The following is a 17,203-nucleotide window of genomic DNA, read 5'->3' as shown; positions in this document are numbered from 1 at the left end:
AGAGATTCTTGGGGCTCAGTAATCCCAGAAGCTGGAGAAGCTCATCAGAGGTTCCAGACCCACAAGAACAGACACACTTTTCAGGGAGATAAAATATCATGTAGCCTTCCCACGTGTCTTTTTTTGGAGCGGTGGGGCAGATGTCAGGAAAGGAAGCAAATATCAGTATTTGCAATAATTCTTCAATTGTAGGTAGTCTTTTCTTATCATGAGGTCTTATATCTGTATCTTTGCCTTTTAACACACAATAATTATATGGGTTTTAATTTTTTGAAGAAAATTACAAATATAAAGTGATATCTCACAATCCAGGCCATTAAGTAATTTTTGGAAAATTGTTGGAAAGATCGTTTTCTCAGTGTAGGTTGCAAACATAAAAGACATGCCACAGGAGAGTTAATTCTTTTGTCAACTTAACTCAAAGAGTTTTCTTCAAAATTATCTTTAGAAATAGCACATATGCCCCCAGGAACTTTTTTTGAGAGATACTTAGGAATTATTAATTCATAAACTTAAAATTCAGAAAACTAAGATCATGGCAGAGAAGGCAATGGCACCCCACTCCAGTACTCTTTGCCTGGAAAATCCCATGGACGGAGGAGCCTGGTGGGCTGCAGTCCATGGGGTCGCAAAGAGTCGGACACGACTGAGCGACTTCACTTTGACTTTTCACTTTCATGCGTTGGAGAAGGAAATGGCAACCCACTCCAGTGTTCTTGCCTAGAGAATCCCAGGGATGGGGGAGCCTGGTGGGCTGCCGTCTATGGGGTCGCAAGAGTCGGACACAACTGAAGCGACTTAGCAGCAGCAGCAGCAGCAAGATCATGGCATCCAGTCCCGTCACTTCATGGGAAATAGATAGGGAAACAGTGGAAACAGTGTCAGACTTTATTTTTATGGGCTCCAAAGTCACTGCAGACGGTGACTGCAGTCATGAAATTAAAAGACACTTACTCCCTGGAAGGAAAGTTATGACCAACCTAGATAGCATATTGAAAAGCAGAGAATTACTTTGCCGACTAAGATCCGTCTAGTCAAGGCTATGGTTTTTCCAGTGGTCATATATGGATGTGAGAGTTGGACTGTGAAGAAAGCTGAGTGCCAACGAATTGATGCTTTTGAACTGTGGTGTTGGAGAAGACTCTTGAGAGTCCCTTGGACTGCAAGGAGATCCAACCAGTCCATTCTGAAATCAGCCCTCGGGTTTCTTTGGAAGGAATGATGCTGAAGCTGAAACTCCAGTACTTTGGCCATCTCATGCAAAGAGTTGACTCATTGGAAAAGACTGTGATGCTGGGAGGGATTGGGGGCAGGAGGAGAAGGGGACGACAGAGGACGCGATGGCTGGATGGCATCACCGACTCAATGGAGGTGAGTCTGAGTGAACTCCGGGAGTTGGTGATGGATAGGGAGGCCTGGCGTGCTGTGATTCATTGGGTCGCAAAGAGTTGGACACGACTGAGCGACTGAACTGAACTGAACTGAAATTTAAAAGATAGGGACACAGACATACATAGACATTACTTCCAAAGGGAAATTATAATTTCCAACAACTGCAGTATATAAATATTATCATATAATGGACCCTTAGGAAAGAAATTTATATTTCTTAAGTTAGTGCCACACACAGGCATTTTTAAAATTTGTGTCTGTGTGTGTTCATGTTTCAGATATGAGTGAATGTACGTAAATGCATATGCATAGATGCCACTATGCATGTTATCAGGTTTTCCCTTTTCGTTGTGGTTTGTCTCAGCATATTGAATATAGCTCCCTGGGTTGTACAGTAGCACCTTGTTTATCCACCCTATAGATACTAGTTTGCGTCTGCTCATCCCAAGCTCACAATCCATCCCTCCCCTGCACCCCAACGTTGGCAGCCCCCAGCTTGTTCTCTGCGTCTGTGTTGCAGATAGCTTCATCTGTGTCACATGTGAGGCACCACATGTAAGCTATGTCACACGATGTTTGCCTTTTTATTTCTGACTCAGTTTGCTTGGACTTCCCTGGTGGCTCAGACGGTAAAAGCATCTGCCTACAGTGCAGGAGACCTGGATTCAGTCCCTGGGTTGGGAAGATCCCGTGGAGAAGGAAATGGCCGCCCACTCCAGTATTGTTGCCTGTATGGACAGAGGATCCTGGCAGGCTGCAGTCCATGGGGTTGCAAAGAGTCGGACACGACTGAGCAACTTCACTTCACTTAGTTTGCTTAGTCTGATAATCTGTAGGTCCATCCATGTTGCAGCAGATGGCATTATTGCATTCCTTTTATGGCAGACTGTCACCAGCTTAGTTTTCTGAATGCTGAGTTTTAAACCAGCTTTTTCATTCTTCTCTTGCACCTACATCAAAATGCTCTTCAGTTCCTCTTTGCTTTCCGCCATAAGGGTGGTGTCATCTGCATATCTGAGTTTATTGATATTTCTCCCAGCAATCTTGACTCCAGCTTGTGTTTCATCCAGCCCAGAGTTTCTCATGATGTACTCTGCATATAAGTTAAATAAGCAAGGTGACAATATAGAGCCTTGACGTACTCCTTTCCCAATTTGAAAACCAGTTTGTGGTTCCATGTCCAGTTTTAACTGTTGCTTCCTGCATACAGATATCTCGGGACGCAGGTCAGGTGGTCTGGTATTCCCATCTCTTTCAGAATTTTCCACAGTTTGTTCTGATCGACACAGTCAAGGCTTTGGTGTAGTCAATAAAGCAGAAATAGATGTTTTTCTGGAACTCTCTTGCTTTTTTTATGCTCTGACAGATGTTGGCAATTTGAACTCTGGTTTCCTCTGGCGTTTCTAAATCCAGCTTGAACATCCGGAAGTTCACGGTTCACATACTGTTGAAGCCTGGCTTGGAGAATTTTGAGCATTACTTGGTTAGCATGTGAGATGAGTACAATTGTGCAGTAGTTTGAGCATCCTTTGGCATTGCCTTTATTTGTGATTGGAATGAAAACTGACCTTTTCCAGTCCTGTGGCCACTGCTGAGTTTTCCAAATTTGCTGGCGTAATGAACGCAGCACTTTCACAGCATTGTCTTTTAGGATTTGAAATAGCTCAACTGGAATTCCATCACCTCCACTAGCTTTGTTCGTAGCGATGCTTCCTAAGGCCCCCTTGACTTCGCACCTCAGGGTGTCTGGCTCTAGGTGAGCGGCCACACCATCGTGGCTATCTGGGTCATTCCACCGTATGTACCCATTCATCCGGAGATGGACATTTTAGGTTGTTTCCATGTCTTGGCTATTGTAAATAGTGCTGCTGTGAACATAGGGGTTTGTTTGTTTGTTTAATAGAAAAATGTTGAAAAGGATAAAAGTCTCCCTTCCCACTTAACCACTGTTAATGTTAAACTAAAGTGCATGTAACATTAGACAGTCCCAGTTAACTAAAGAGAAAAAACAGCTCCTTTTTCTCCTCCCACTTCCTTTTGCCAGCCCATTTCACTACAGGTATCCATTGTTAAGTTTCTTATAACTCCTTCTAGGACAAAGAAAAAATACTTTAAACTAAAGGGTAACAGGTACCTCATGTTAATATGCTAACAGCTCGTGTCTGGAGATGACTTCACTGTGAAGCCTCAAGATGAAAGCAAAATCTGTGCAGTGCACGTGACAAGCAGTAAGTGGCTGGGACAGAGATGAGGGAGGCCAGATCAGCTCAGGCAAGACATAGTGCGACAGGACAGAGAGCCTGCTCCTGCCCGCAGGGAGGGCTGCAGAGCCTAAAGGCTGTCCTGGAGGATGGCCGTGTAGCAGTCCCTGTGCGTGCTGTTGAAAACGAGAGTCCTGAAGCAGAACAAGCAGTTCCGTTGCCTTCTAAATGATCGCTTTAAGAAGACAGAGGAATTCAGAACATGTGAAACAAATTAAGGAGACTCCTCAATTAACTAGAGCACGCCTCTGTTTTGGGAAGACTTACTCCAAAAGACATTGAATGAATGAGTTGTTGGATAGAGAACAAGGTCAGAGTTAGCCCTTTGCCATGAGAAGATCTCATTCCACGTTTCTTTCATTTGAAGTCGCATTTACTACAGCCCTTTCTAAGGGAGCAGGGCGATGACTCTGTGCTCAGCATGGGCTCTGGAGTCAGGCCTGAGTTGCAATCCAGCCTTAGTCACTGCCTTGCTGGATGCCCCATGGAGGCTGCTTGACCTCTCATCTGTAGAGAGAAAGGACGGCTGCTTTGGGGGTGGGGGGACGGCACCCCCACGCCTGTCCACCGCAAGGACTGGAGGGTGCCGCCTCTCATCTGTAGAGAGAGCAGGGACAGCTGCTTCGGGGTGGGGGCGGCACCCGCACACCTGTCCGCCGCAGGGACTGGAGGGTGCCGCCTGCTGGGGGCGGTCGTGGTGGTGGGGTCATCATGAGCCTCCTCAAGTGCCTCTTCAGCCGTCAGGGTCAGCCGTGTGAAGCAAACCACGCAACGCCTCTGTCTTGTCTTAATAACGTGTCCTGACTATCTGAACCCCCATGTTTGTACTTTCACACATCAGCCCTGGATGAGACCGTGCCCGATGTCTCTGGCCGGGCTAGAACCGGGTTGGTTGCAGGCGCTGCAGGTCCTTTGCCCTCTTGCGGCACCAACGCGTGTTTTTCAGGAGCAGACCAGAGCCCTCTTGCTGTCTGTCGCTCAGGCCTGTGAGGTCATACTCTGTCACCAGGAGGGGACCAGTTGCATCCTGTGTGCTCCAGGGTCCCCGTGTGACGTCCAGGCAATCCCCTTTCTGTGACCGTAGCGCTGGGCTTCCTGGAGGCCTTGCCCTTCCCGATCCTCTGAGCCAGGCTTCCTACCAGCGACCCCTAGAATTCCCAGCCTCCGGAATGTGTTGCCTTTAGGTGTCCTGTGTCCAAATCCCCAGCTGGTCTCAAGTTCATGGGGTTCTGCCCGGCCATTTAGGAATACTAGTCATCCCATGTCCTTGTTTCCTGTTGAGTTTAGTGAGAGAAAGGTCACGAGAATATCACGCGTGGGGCATCGTAGGAGCTTCACCTGCGTCCCCTCCCTCCTCTCTCCCCAGCCAGCCTGCAATCCGGGTCCCCACTGATGCCGGAGCAGCTCCTTCAGTGAACTCAGCTCTTGACAGATAAGCTCCATCGACACGTAGCCCATGGGACCCAGAACGTTTATTGAACGTTTCAGAGCGGCCTGTGCTCGGAGCCCGTTAGCCCAGGTCTGTCGGCGCCCCCCGAGCAGGTGGCCATGGGCCCGTCCAGGAGAGTGCCCCAGGTCTGTGGGCGCCCCAAGCAGGGCGGCCGTGGGCCTATCCAGGAGAGCGCCCAGGTCTGAGGCTGGAGGGCGGCCCGCGCCCACCTGTGCTGGGTCGGGGGTGCCCAGTGCGCTGTGGATGGTCTGCGTGTGCTGAGTCCATCGCAGATGTTTGGACCACACTGAGCCCTTCCCATGTGTCCACCATGGGCACCCAGCACATGTGAAGGGCTCGCCTCCCCAGGGAGGAGACTGTGGCCTATGGAGGGTCAGGGACTTGAGGGTCCCGCGACTAGACAGCAGCTGAGTCAGACTGGACCCCAGCTGTATCCAGCTCAGCAGGTGTGGATCTGAGGGATTCTGCTTGGCAAGCCGCTCGTGTGTCACCCACAACCGCCCAGCTTTAGCTGAAGCCCTGAGATCTCTCGGGGGCCCAGCGCAGGAGGCGCCTCGTCCAGCCCAGCTCCAGCCATCCTGAGCCCACGTCCCGGCCTCCAGCCTGCAGTCCCCAGGGCTGCTGACCGGAGTGGCCAGGCCCTTGTCTGAGGACACGCTCTGCTGGGCCCAGCGGGCCTGTCCTCACCCTGCCTTCCCTCCCTCCCTGCCCCAGAGCCGGGTGACCGGGAGGACAGAGCCCACACTGAGGGTGCCAGCAGCTTCTGAAACGAATGTGTGTGCCCCCGTCCCCCCGGCCTGCAGCCCTCCTCCCCAGCACGGCCAGTGAGATCGCCGTCAGGGGAGAGGCCTCCCTGCTGGACTCACCCTGCGCTGCTCACGCGGGTGGCGGTGCTCCTTTCCGTGCCACGCGGATGGCAGGGAGCCCCGAGGGGTCGACCAGGCTTTGTCTCATCGAGGTGTGCCCTGTAGTCTGCCTCCGAAATACTGTCTTTCCTACAGAAAACTGACCGTCCCTGAACCACCACCCCCACTCTTCAGATGTAGCTCCCATCTGACGGCCTGAGAAAGGTCGGGTGGTCCCTCCTCTGAGCTTTCGTTGGCCGGGGTCGGAGGTTAGTCGGTGTGTGTGCAAGGCCTCGTCTCTCCTGAGCTGGTGTTTCAGAAGCTCCTTACAAGCTCCTGTGGGGCCGTCCTCGGGGCCGGCAGACTTTGTAGACACATTTCCTACCGCCAGCCCGCATAGGGCTTGTTCCCCGACGTTTGAAGGAAAGACTGTGCCTGCCTGCTGTGGCTTGAGGATATTTAGTATATTCAAGAGTGACTTCCCGTGTAATTATGAAAAGCCGTTCTGGGTCAGGACTTCAGACCTTCGTAGGACGCTTCTGGGGGAGTGCCTTAAGGAGCACCCTGAACCATGAGGAGTCAAAGCAGCAGCCTTGAGCTGCGGGAGGGGGTGAACCCCGTGCCGTTGCTGCTGGGACCCCTGAGGCCCGGACAGCACTCAGAGGCCGTCGTGAGAGGGGACCAGCCCGGGCCTCTGTTGGCCCAAACCAGCCCCGGGTGCAGCTGTTCCGGGGAAGGGACGTGCTGTTGCTAGCGCAGTTCTTTTCACCTGGGACTGTCTGCAGAGAGGAAGCCACAGGGGCCGTCGGCTCCTGAGAGAAAGCGTGCCTCAGTGCCGCTGGAGTCCTGCCCAGCTCTGCATGGTAAACAGTGTGCCTCCAGGTGTGAGAGTCAGGCCCCGGCGCCCCCGTGGACGAGTGTCAGTCCTGTCAAGACGCTGTGCAGCTTACGGGCTGCAGGCCTGTTGACCCGGACTCGGCCGGGATCTGTCCAGCGGGGCCTGGCTGGAGAAACGTCTCATCCATCCACCCGACATTGTCCTGAGCCTGTGTGCTAGGCATGGAAAGGGCAGAGAGGCTGAAGGCCCTTCCTTCTGTCTCACATGCTGGTGACTCCAGCTTCTTGAGGCCTAAGTGTTTTCGTTCTCACAGGGCCCAGAAATGTTAGCCAGCTTCTGTAACCGAGGAGAAATGTATCTTAGTACACAATTTTTATATGCAGTACACTCCACATGGGGCTTTATTAATACTACCACCAGTTTGGAATTTGTTCATTCTGAGATAAATTCTGAAAAGAGCTGACTTAATGTTATCTCTGAAACGACAGTTAGCCAGGCAGAATAAAAGCTACAAAAGAAACTCACGGAGAACGGAACTTTCAGATCCTCTCTGGATTGGATAACTGGATACATATTCCCACACAGTAAATGACTGATAAGCTGATTTGTTAAAGCAGGTATTCAAAAGATTTCGCCTAGATATGTCATCATCTTATTTTGTTACGATGGTTATTTTATGTAACAGTCTACATGCTGTGAAAAAGTTTGGAAATTTAGACTGTTCAGTGGACTATTCCTGTGCTGTCCAGGGTGGTATCTGTTCGCTACATTGGGCCTAGGAGCGCTGCAACGAGTGTGCGCTGGGTTTTCAAGACTTCGTTTGAAGAAATGAGTGTGAACTATCTCGTTGTTCTATTTTGATGGCATGTTGGAATGATCATAGTTTGGATGTTTGGTGAGGTAAAATACTTATCTAAATTAATTTTACTTGTCTTCAGCGTTTAACTATGGATACGAGAAAATTAAAACGGCACGCGTGGCCTGCGGGCTGTCTGTCGAGCAGCGGCAGTGCAGTTAGTCCCGTGCAGGTCTTCCACGCAGAACATCAGCAGAGGTTGACTGTCACCCCGCCATGTATCACCCAACAGGAGAAGCTGTGACGGGCACAGCCCCTGCCCTTCCTGAAATCTGGTCTGTAATATAAGCAGGAACGCTCTAAGTGAATACAAGAGACCTGACCATCCATCTGTGTTTCCAGGAAAAAGCATTTCAAAGTGTGTGTGTATCCTAAGAACCAAGGAGACAGGCCTCAGCTGCTCCCCAGGTCGAATTGCTCCTTAGCATCACCCTCTCTGATGCAGAAGGGCAGTAACGTGTTGCGTTAGTCCTTAAGTTTGGACAAACCGCATGATACTGCTAGCTATATATGTAAACACTGTTTCCTGGGCATAGAGTCGATTAAACTCTGTAAGCCTTAGTTTTCTCATAATGTCATTAGGATCAAATGATACAGCGTGTAAAGGTCCATACATGTGCATGGACTAACCTTTTGTAAACATCAGGGTATTTTAATTTTCTAATTTCTTCTTTGGGTCGCCAGACTAGGGAAGTATGCGTATAGTAAAGGTTCGGGAATGGTAGATGGCTACAGTACAGATAAAATCTAAAATCTGAGTTTTCTTGATTTTATTATAATTTCAACATGGAAACAGTTGATTTCTATAATAGGGATCACTTCTTAAGATTTTTTCCCTTGATAATGTTTGTGTGTCTGTGTGTGCGTGTGTGTGCGTGCACATGCGCACGCACTCATCGTGTCTGACTTTTTGCCACCCCGTGGACTGTAGCTGCCAGGCTTCTCTGTCCATGGAGTTTTCCAGGCAAGAATACTGTAGTGGGTTACCATTTCCTTCTCCAGGGGATCTTCCCGACCTGGGGTTTGAACCTGCTTCCCTAGCGTCTATCCTGCATTGGCAGACTGGTTCTTTAACACTGTGCCACCTGGGAAGCCCAATAATGTTTGTAATTTCTTTTAAATGAAAAATTTCCCAACAGCTTATTATAAATGCCTGACAGAGATACCCCCTACCTTATTTTCAGACAGTAATCAAAAAAACTAAAATTTTATAAGATTTGATACATATAATTGCTTACAACTATTTTTTTTTTCATATTGGAAGATAAATTGGGAGGAGGGAGTTCTTGTAGTCCACAAAATTGTAAGTCTTTCCAGGAGTATAATAAAATGTAAATGAATCTACCTGGTGTTTTAGAGTAACTTAGAATCTGAGCTATCGTGTCAAATGATGAAATTCTGTAGAGCATTGTTACTGTTCAGTCGTGCAGTCGTGTCCAACTCTTTGTGACCCCAGGGACTGCAGCACACCACGCTTCCCTGTCCTTCACTATCTCCCAGACTTTGTTCAAACTCATGTCCACTGAGTCAGTGATGCCATCCAATCATGTCATCCTCTGTTGTCCCCTTCTCCTCCTGCCTTCAGTCTTTCCCAGCATCAGGGTCATTTCCAATGAGTCAGCTCTTCGCATCAGGTGACCAGAGTATTGGAGCTTCAACTTCAACATCAGTCTTTACAGTGACTATTCAGGACTGATTTCCTTTAGGATAGACTGCTTGGATCTCCTTGAAGTCCAAGGGACTTTCTAGAGTCTTCTCCAACACCACAGTTCAAAAGCATCAGTTCTTTGGTGTTCAGCCTTCTTTATGGTCCAGCTCTCACATCCATACATGACTATTGAAAAAGCCATAGCTTTGACTACACGGATCTTTGTTGGCAAAGTAATGTCTCTGCTTTTTAATATGGTGTCCAGGTGGATCGTAACTTTTCTTCCCAGGAGCAAGCGTCTTTTAATTTTGTGGCTGTAGTCACCATCTGTGATTTAGGAGTCCAAGAAAATAAAGTCACCCACTGTTTCCACTGTTTCCCCATCTATTTCCCATGCAGTGATGGGACCAGGTGCCATGATCTTCGTTTTCTGAATGTTGAGCTTTAAGCCAACTTTTTCACTCTCCTCTTTTACTTTCATCAAGAGGCTCTTTAGTTCTTCTTCACTTTCTGCCATAAGGGTGGTGTCATCTGCATATCTGAGGTTATTGATATTTCTCCGAGCAATCTTGATTCCAGCTTGTGCTTCCTCCAGCTCAGCACTTCTCATGATGTACTCTGCATATAAGTTAAATAAGCAGGGTGACAGTATACAGCTTTGACGTACTCCTTTCCCAGTTTGGAACCAGTTTATTGTTCCATGTCCAGTTCTAAGTGTTGTTTCTTGACCTACATACAGGTTTCACAGGAGGCAGGTAAGATGGTCTGGTATTCCCATCTCTTTCAGAATTTTCCAGTTTGTTGTGATACACACACTCAAAAGCTTTAGCCTAGTCAATGAAGCAGAAACAGATGTTTTCCTGAAATTCTCCTGCTTTTTCTGTGAGCCAGCGGATGTTGGCAATTTGGTCTCTGGTTCCTCGCCATCTAAAGATGGTTCCTCTGCCATCTAGAGATCATAAGTAGAGCATAATTAAAAAAAAAAAAGAGAAGAAGGAGTAATAATGAGAATTTCCCACTTATTTAACAGCTCTGGAGATGAGAGGTCTGACTTAGGTCTCGCCAAGCTAAAGCCGAGGTATCAGGAGGGCTTTGGGGGAGAATCGTTTGTGCTGTCGGCAGTGTTCAGTTCCTAGTGACTGTAGCACCGGGGCCCCCATTCCTCCACTGGCTGTCGGCGGAGGGCCATTCGCAGCCTCGAGGGTCCTCACTGCCTCGCTCCCCTTTCTCCATCTTCACAGCCAGCACCAGCAGGCCAGCGCTCTCTCTGTCTTCAGCTGCCTCGTTCTCTGCGGTCACATCTCCGACCCTCCTTCTGCTCTCCTGTCTCACTTTAAGGACCCCTGTCCACACTAACCCACCATGGCCACCCAGGACACTCTTCCCAGCTCAGGTTCTTAAATCGCGCCTGCGGCGTTGCTTCTGCCCTGTAAACCAGCACACTTACAGACCCTAGACGTTAAGGGCGTAAGCTTTATTCCGCCTGCCAAGGCTTTGCGGTTAAGATATGAATTCTCAAATTTGACCCAGGAAGAAGCAGGAAACTTTTAATGGAGGAATTAACGTAGAAAAACGTCTAAAAGAGCCGTTATAGTAATAACTTCAAAAAGTCACCAGCACTAGCAAATGTTATAGGTGAATGACCCAAATTTTGAAGGGACGGATAAATTTGGTTGTATAATCTTAGGAAAAGATGGGAAGTTTTTTATTTCATTTTGTGAAAAAGACATCTTGTGATTCAAAATGCTTTGGTTGGTTTCTTAGATTCCTTTTTGTCTGTGGACTTTTAGGAGTAATTTGAAACTCAAAGCTGAGCAAACATTCCTTTTGTTTTAGCTTTTTCTTCCAGCACCCCGAGGCAATAAAAGCTTCTCAAGGAGTGCAGTTCCAAGGAACAAAGAGAAAATAATCATAAAAGGAAAAAGAAAAGCCCAGGTTTATAGCACAGGCTTAAATTGTTTCCCGCTTTATCATCTTGGATAAGAAATGCCTTCCTTGTGGGACCCTGAAAACAGAAGCCAAAAAGAGAATGCAGAGACACACACACACACGCACGCACGGGCTGTGTTCCAGAATTTGCTCACATAGGACAGAGTTTTTTTTTTAAGATATTCACCCTCACTAGTTATTAAGAAACCTTAACTAACATAATGAAGCCCTCCTTCCATCAGATTAACCAAATAAATAAAAATTTAATGCATCACATTACTTTTACGCTTGCTGCTGCTACTGCTGCTAAGTCGCTTCAGTCGTGTCCGACTCTGTGCAACCCCATAGACAGCAGCCCACCAGGCTCCCCCATCCCTGGGATTCTCCAGGCAAGAACACTGGAGTGGGGTGCCATCGCCTTCTCCTAGTTTTACGCTTAGGTATAAACATATATTAAACACATATGTTTACGTTAAAATCCTGTGTGTGTGTATTGATCGCTTGGTTGTGGACTCTTTGTGAGCCCATGGACTGTAGCCCACCAGGCTCCTCTGGAGTGGGTTGCCATGCCCTTCTCCAGGGGATCTTCAGGACCCAGGGACTGAACACAGGTCTCCTGCATTGTGGGCAGATTCTTTATCATTTGAACTCTCCGGGAAACCCATGTTAAGACCCTAGGAAAAAGCAATTTGGAACCATTTATCTAAACTAGACTGTACATGCCATTAGACATAGCAGTTGTACATATATAAATTTATCTTATAGAAATAATTATCTCTACCTAAAGGTGCACCTCTCTAGAGTGTTGTCATTTTGTTTGCAAAGGTGGAAAATTAGAAAAACACTAAGTATTAGGGAACACTACAAATTTTTTCTCTTTACATTCCTTAAAAAAGGTAAGGCTGATTTTTATACAAATCAAAGGTAAGTTTTTATGACCAAGTAAGTCCAAAAAGTAAGTTACAGAGGAGTGGACTTTTGGAATAACGGAAGAAGAACCTCTGAAAAATCTGTTTCTCCACAAATAAAATAGTAACGGCAGAAACGCCAAAGTCAGCTTGTTCAGAAGTAACAGTTAAAGGGCTCAATCAATGTGAGGAGCATCTACTCAAGAAAAAAATGGCTCAGCCTCAGTAGGAATAGCACGCTTTCTACCATTTTAACTTCCCCTCTTTCCACCCAGATCTGCCATAGCCGTGGTTGACCAGCAGCCTGGCAACCACTGGGGAAAAAGAATGAATCTGGAACACCCTGAAAGTCCCGTCCCCAGTAAATGGTCACTAGTTCCAGCAGCTCCTGCAAAACAAATCTCGTTCTTAGGGCTTGTCTTTATTTGACTTTAATCAGAACTCACTTAGAGAGAAACCCTATCCACCGGACATCCATCAGAAATGGTCAGGGGCCCTTACTGAACATCACAGCTGCCCAGGGCAGAAACGGTGCAAGCCAGAGACTGACCAGAAGCTCAGCAGGCAAGCCAGAGGCCAGCAAGAGACCTGGAAGGGAAATCTGAGGAGCGGGGTGTCCCCCGGAGGGTTTGGAAGGCGCCAGGGTGTTCCTCGGAACCCAGAAGGCCACACATGCAGGACTATGCACAAGCCCAGGGATGGCCTAAGAAACTCAGTCTGTCAGATGAACTTGAGTCTCTGCACAGACAAGAAAGAAGACGGATGCGAGTTGTAAACTGCCTGAACGCGGGCACAGAGCTCCCAGCAGGGGCTCAGATACCGGTTCAAGGAGTTTAAGGAAGGGGAGTCCTGCCCCTTACCTGACCACTTAGCTAACCGAGCAGAGACTTCAGGGGCACACAAAGCGAGGAGTATAGCCCTTACAGAATTAGTTTAGGGAAGTCACTAAACAAAACTGACAAGGAAACAAAACTGGCATTGGGATGGGAGGCACTCAGCTCTCATCACCGTCTAACTTCAGAGCACTTGCAGTCACACCTGATCCCTCCCTCCCTCTCGTACCCTTGATGGGTCTGTCAGTAAATCTAGTCAGCTTTGGGTGGAATCTGACCACTTCTCACCACCAAGCTATGATCAGTTGGCTGACTTGGATTTTTGCAGTGGCAAAATTGTTCCCCGCCTCCCCCCCCTTTTTTTTTTTTTTTTTGCCCTTTCCCACCCTTAAACTGTTCCCAAAGCACCCAGAGGGATCCTTTGAAAATTAAGTCAAGTCACGTCATGCCCCTGCCCAAATCCTCTAGCTGCTTCCACTGGCTTCCCTTCTCAGAGTAAAAGTCATCAAAACTCCACAGATCCCCCCTACCGGATGCCCTGCTGGCTCCCAGACCTCAGCCCGCTCCCCCAGGCTGAGCTTTAGCCGCACTGGCTGCTCTGCTGATCCTCCAAACCACTGGGGCCTACTTGGGGCCTTGGCACCTGCTGGCCCTCGTGTTATCTGCAAAGCTGGTATTTTCCCTTCTCTGAGTTTTTGCCCAAATGTCCTGCACCTGAGATCTCGGTGATGCCTTTCCTGACCATCCTGCTTCAAACTCCGTGCCTTCGTCAGACACTCTCAGTCCCCTTGTCTGCTTTATTTGTGCCCACCATGTTTTCTGCCATGTGATGCCATGTAAAATCGTACGTATGTTTTGAATGTACATGCCTGTCTCCCCTCACTAGAAACTGAGCACCGTGAGGAGTGGGATTTCTGACGGTTAGTCCCTGCTGTGTCTCTGTGCCCCTGAGTGCCTGGTACTTATTATTAGGCCCTCGGTTACTGTGGGTGAATGAACGAATGAAGGAGTGAGTGCTCGCTGGGCACTATGCCAGGCCCTTCAGTCCCCATCACAGCCTTCCGGAAGCGTCCCCGTGGGGTCCACAAGCCCGGCGTGGCTCTGGCTGCACTTGTCCTCTGCACCCAGCAGGACTTCCTGGGCCCGTGCTCCTGTCTGGGAGCCTCACTGCCCCGGAGCCTGTGGGGAAGGCCCTGCGGGAGTCACAGATGCCGCGCTGCGACGCGGGGACCAGTATGGACGTGGACGGCCATGTGAGCCCACACTCTGCCCCTCTCCAGATGCTTCTCCCTGGGACTGGGGGTAGCAGTGTCCCTGTTTTGCAATCCATGAAAATGAAAGAGGCTTTTTAGAAAAACCAGTGGAGGATTTATTTTTTCAATTTATTAATAATATAATCACCACATAATTGTTTCTGGCTTATTAATTGTTTCTGGTTTATTATTATTAAGAAGGGCTTAATAATAGAAGGGCTTCCCTGATAACTCAGTTGGTAAAGAATCCCTCTGCAAAGCAGGAGACCCACGATCTGCTGGAGAAAGGCTAGGCTACCCACTCCAGTATTCTTGGACTTCCCTGGTGGCTCAGCTGGTAAAGAATCCACCTGCAATGCGGGAGACCTGGGTTCAGTCCCTGGGTTGGGAAGATGCCCTGGAGAAGGGAAAGGCTACCCACTCCAGTGTTCTGACCTGGAGAATTCCATGGACTGTATAGTCCGTGGGGTCGAAAAGAGTCAGACACGACTGAGCGACTTTCACTTTCACTCTCTGTTATTAAGGATGATAACATTAGTAAGGGAGAATCCAGTCATTTAATCCGTGATTTCTGAAATTGAATTTTTTTTCATTTTTTTAATATATGTACACACTTAGACCATTGTAGTATGAATAATTTATAGAAAACTCTAGCATTTCTTCATTGTTTTAAAAAATGGACAGCTATTCTGATACATAAAAAAGCATGCATCTTAATACTCCATGGAGTCATTATGTTGATGGTGTACGTAAAGAAGTATCATAATATTGATCATTTACTAAAAGCAGTAAACTCAGTAGCAGTGAAAGTCTGGTGTTTCATTATTGCTACTGAATTTTTCTTCTAGGACAAAGTTCTAAAAACATCAGTTCCTCCCCGAGCATTGAGAGTTTGCCTGGAGGGAGAGAGTTCACTGGCTCCCCACCTTCATCTGCTGCTAAGAAGGATTCCTTTTTCAGCAACATCTCCCGATCGCGCTCACACAGCAAAACTATGGGCCGGAAAGAATCTGTAAGTATTTTAAGGACAGTTTTCTTTTTATTCTTCATTTTCCTCTAAAATGCCTCATTTGTGAAAGCCTCTTTTAATGCCTAGTTTTATAAAGTTCTTAAAATCATTATGGACTAAAATGAAATATTTCATCAAAAATATTTTGATTATTATAATTTAGAAATATTTTAAGGTTGTCGTCTGTATTATACAGGGTTGGGGACAAGGTGACATAGTATCAATTTAAAGTAAGATGAATCCTAAATTTTCATTCTGTTCTTTTTTGCCAAAGCCTGTGTTGTCTTCTAAAATGTAACGATTATCATTGTAACAAACCATAGAATAAGATACTTTAAACAGACCAAGCTGTTTATGTTGCATTGATAGCCACCAATGCCATTTGTATACATTACTCAAAAGCATATAGCTAGTACATATCAACTACCTAAAAAAAAAAAATCTGGTTTCTAAAAAATTTTAAGTCACCTTCACAGCTAAAATATTTATCACATTTTATAGTTAATTCAACATGATATCCTAATATGAAGAATTCTACTGCCCACTGGAAGAGGATGTAAATGTGAGGCCTTACAGAAAGGGGTCTGGAGGTGGCTGAAAGGGTGCTGAGACGGCAGAATAAGGCTGCTGAGATGGGGGGCTGTAAAACGTCTGAGGGATAATTATTCATGGCTCATAGACATGGTAACAGTGTGGTGTCTCTCTGTGTGACTGCAGGACACGCAGCGTCCTGGGGCCTCGGCCGCCTCATCTGCAGTTTGAACAGCATCCTTTGTGCTCTGAAGGGGCGACGTCACCGCACACTCACTTGGGGTGCTTCTCTCATATGCGCAGGAGCAGCGTGGAGCTTTCATTTGACAGTGGCAGCTTTAATGCAAGCAGTTAGCTCTGCTCCCTGCTAAACTCCACTCCAAGACCATTAAAGTCATTAGAGATAAACCCTCTGGGAATAAGAAACAGGAGAGAAAGCAACAGCAACAAGATTGTGTTACTTGGAAAGCAGATGTTAAGTGGACGCTAATGCAGCAGCCTGAGAAAGCTGAACGCTAAGGCAGCAGTAGGGAAAAACCAAGAAGCAACTTGAGTGAGATGGTAAACCCTCTAGAAGCTCAGGAGCAGTGGGAACTTAGGAGCAGGGTGGACGTGGAGCTGAAGACATGCTGTGGTTCAGTCACTCAGTTGTGTCTGACCCCATGAACCGCAGCATTCCAGGCTTCCCTGTCCATCACCAACCCCCGGAGTTTAATCAAACTCATGTCCATCGAGTCAGTGATGGCACCCAGCCATCTCATCCTCTGTCATCCCCTTATTCTCCTGTCTTCAGTCTTGCCCAGCATCAGGGTCTTTTCCGCTGAGTTGGCTCTTCTCATCAGATGGCCAGAGTATTGGAGCTTCAACTTTAGCATCAGCCTTTCCAGTGAACATTCAGGGTTGATCTCCTTTAGGATTGACTGCTTGGTCCTCCTTACTCTCCAAGAGAGTCGCAAGAGTTTTCTACAATACCACAGTTGAAAAGAATCAATTCTTCTGCATTCAGCTGCCTTTATGGTCCTGCTCTCATACCCATACACGAACACTGGAAAAACCATAGCTTTGACTATGCAGACCTTTGTCGGCAAAGTAATGTCTCTGGTTTTTGATATGCTGTCTAGGTTGATCATAACTTTTCTTCCAAGGAGCAAGTGTCTTTTAATTTCATGGCTGCAGTCCCCATCTGCAGTGATTTTGGAGCCCAAAAGTAAAGTCTCTCACTGTTTCACCATCTATTTTCCATGAAGTGATGGGACCAGATGCCATGATCTTCATTTTTAGAATGTTGAGTTTTAAGCCAGCTTTTTCACTCTCCTGATTCACCTTCATCAAGAAGCTCTTTAGTTCCTCTTTGCTTTCTGCCATAAGGGTGGTGTCATCTGCATATCTGAGGTTATTGATATTTCTCCTGGCAATCTCGATTCCAGCTTGTGCTTCATCCAGCCTGGCA

General features: G+C 47.4%; 1 protein-coding gene across 2 annotated transcripts in view; it reads left to right on the top strand.

Annotated features, from left to right (window-relative positions):
• TBC1D5 (TBC1 domain family member 5) overlaps positions 1-17,203 on the top strand; it is a 589,263-nt gene that overhangs the window by 526,597 nt on the left and 45,463 nt on the right. For both annotated transcript variants that reach the window (XM_068981508.1, XM_068981501.1), the window contains one exon: positions 15,062-15,225. In XM_068981508.1, coding sequence (XP_068837609.1) covers positions 15,062-15,225 — 164 coding nt within the window. The remainder of the gene's footprint in view (positions 1-15,061; positions 15,226-17,203) is intronic.

This window comes from Capricornis sumatraensis, chromosome 1 (assembly GCF_032405125.1).
Source record: "Capricornis sumatraensis isolate serow.1 chromosome 1, serow.2, whole genome shotgun sequence".
Taxonomy (NCBI): Eukaryota; Metazoa; Chordata; class Mammalia; order Artiodactyla; family Bovidae; genus Capricornis; species Capricornis sumatraensis.
This window is presented reverse-complemented; position numbering and strand designations above follow the sequence as displayed.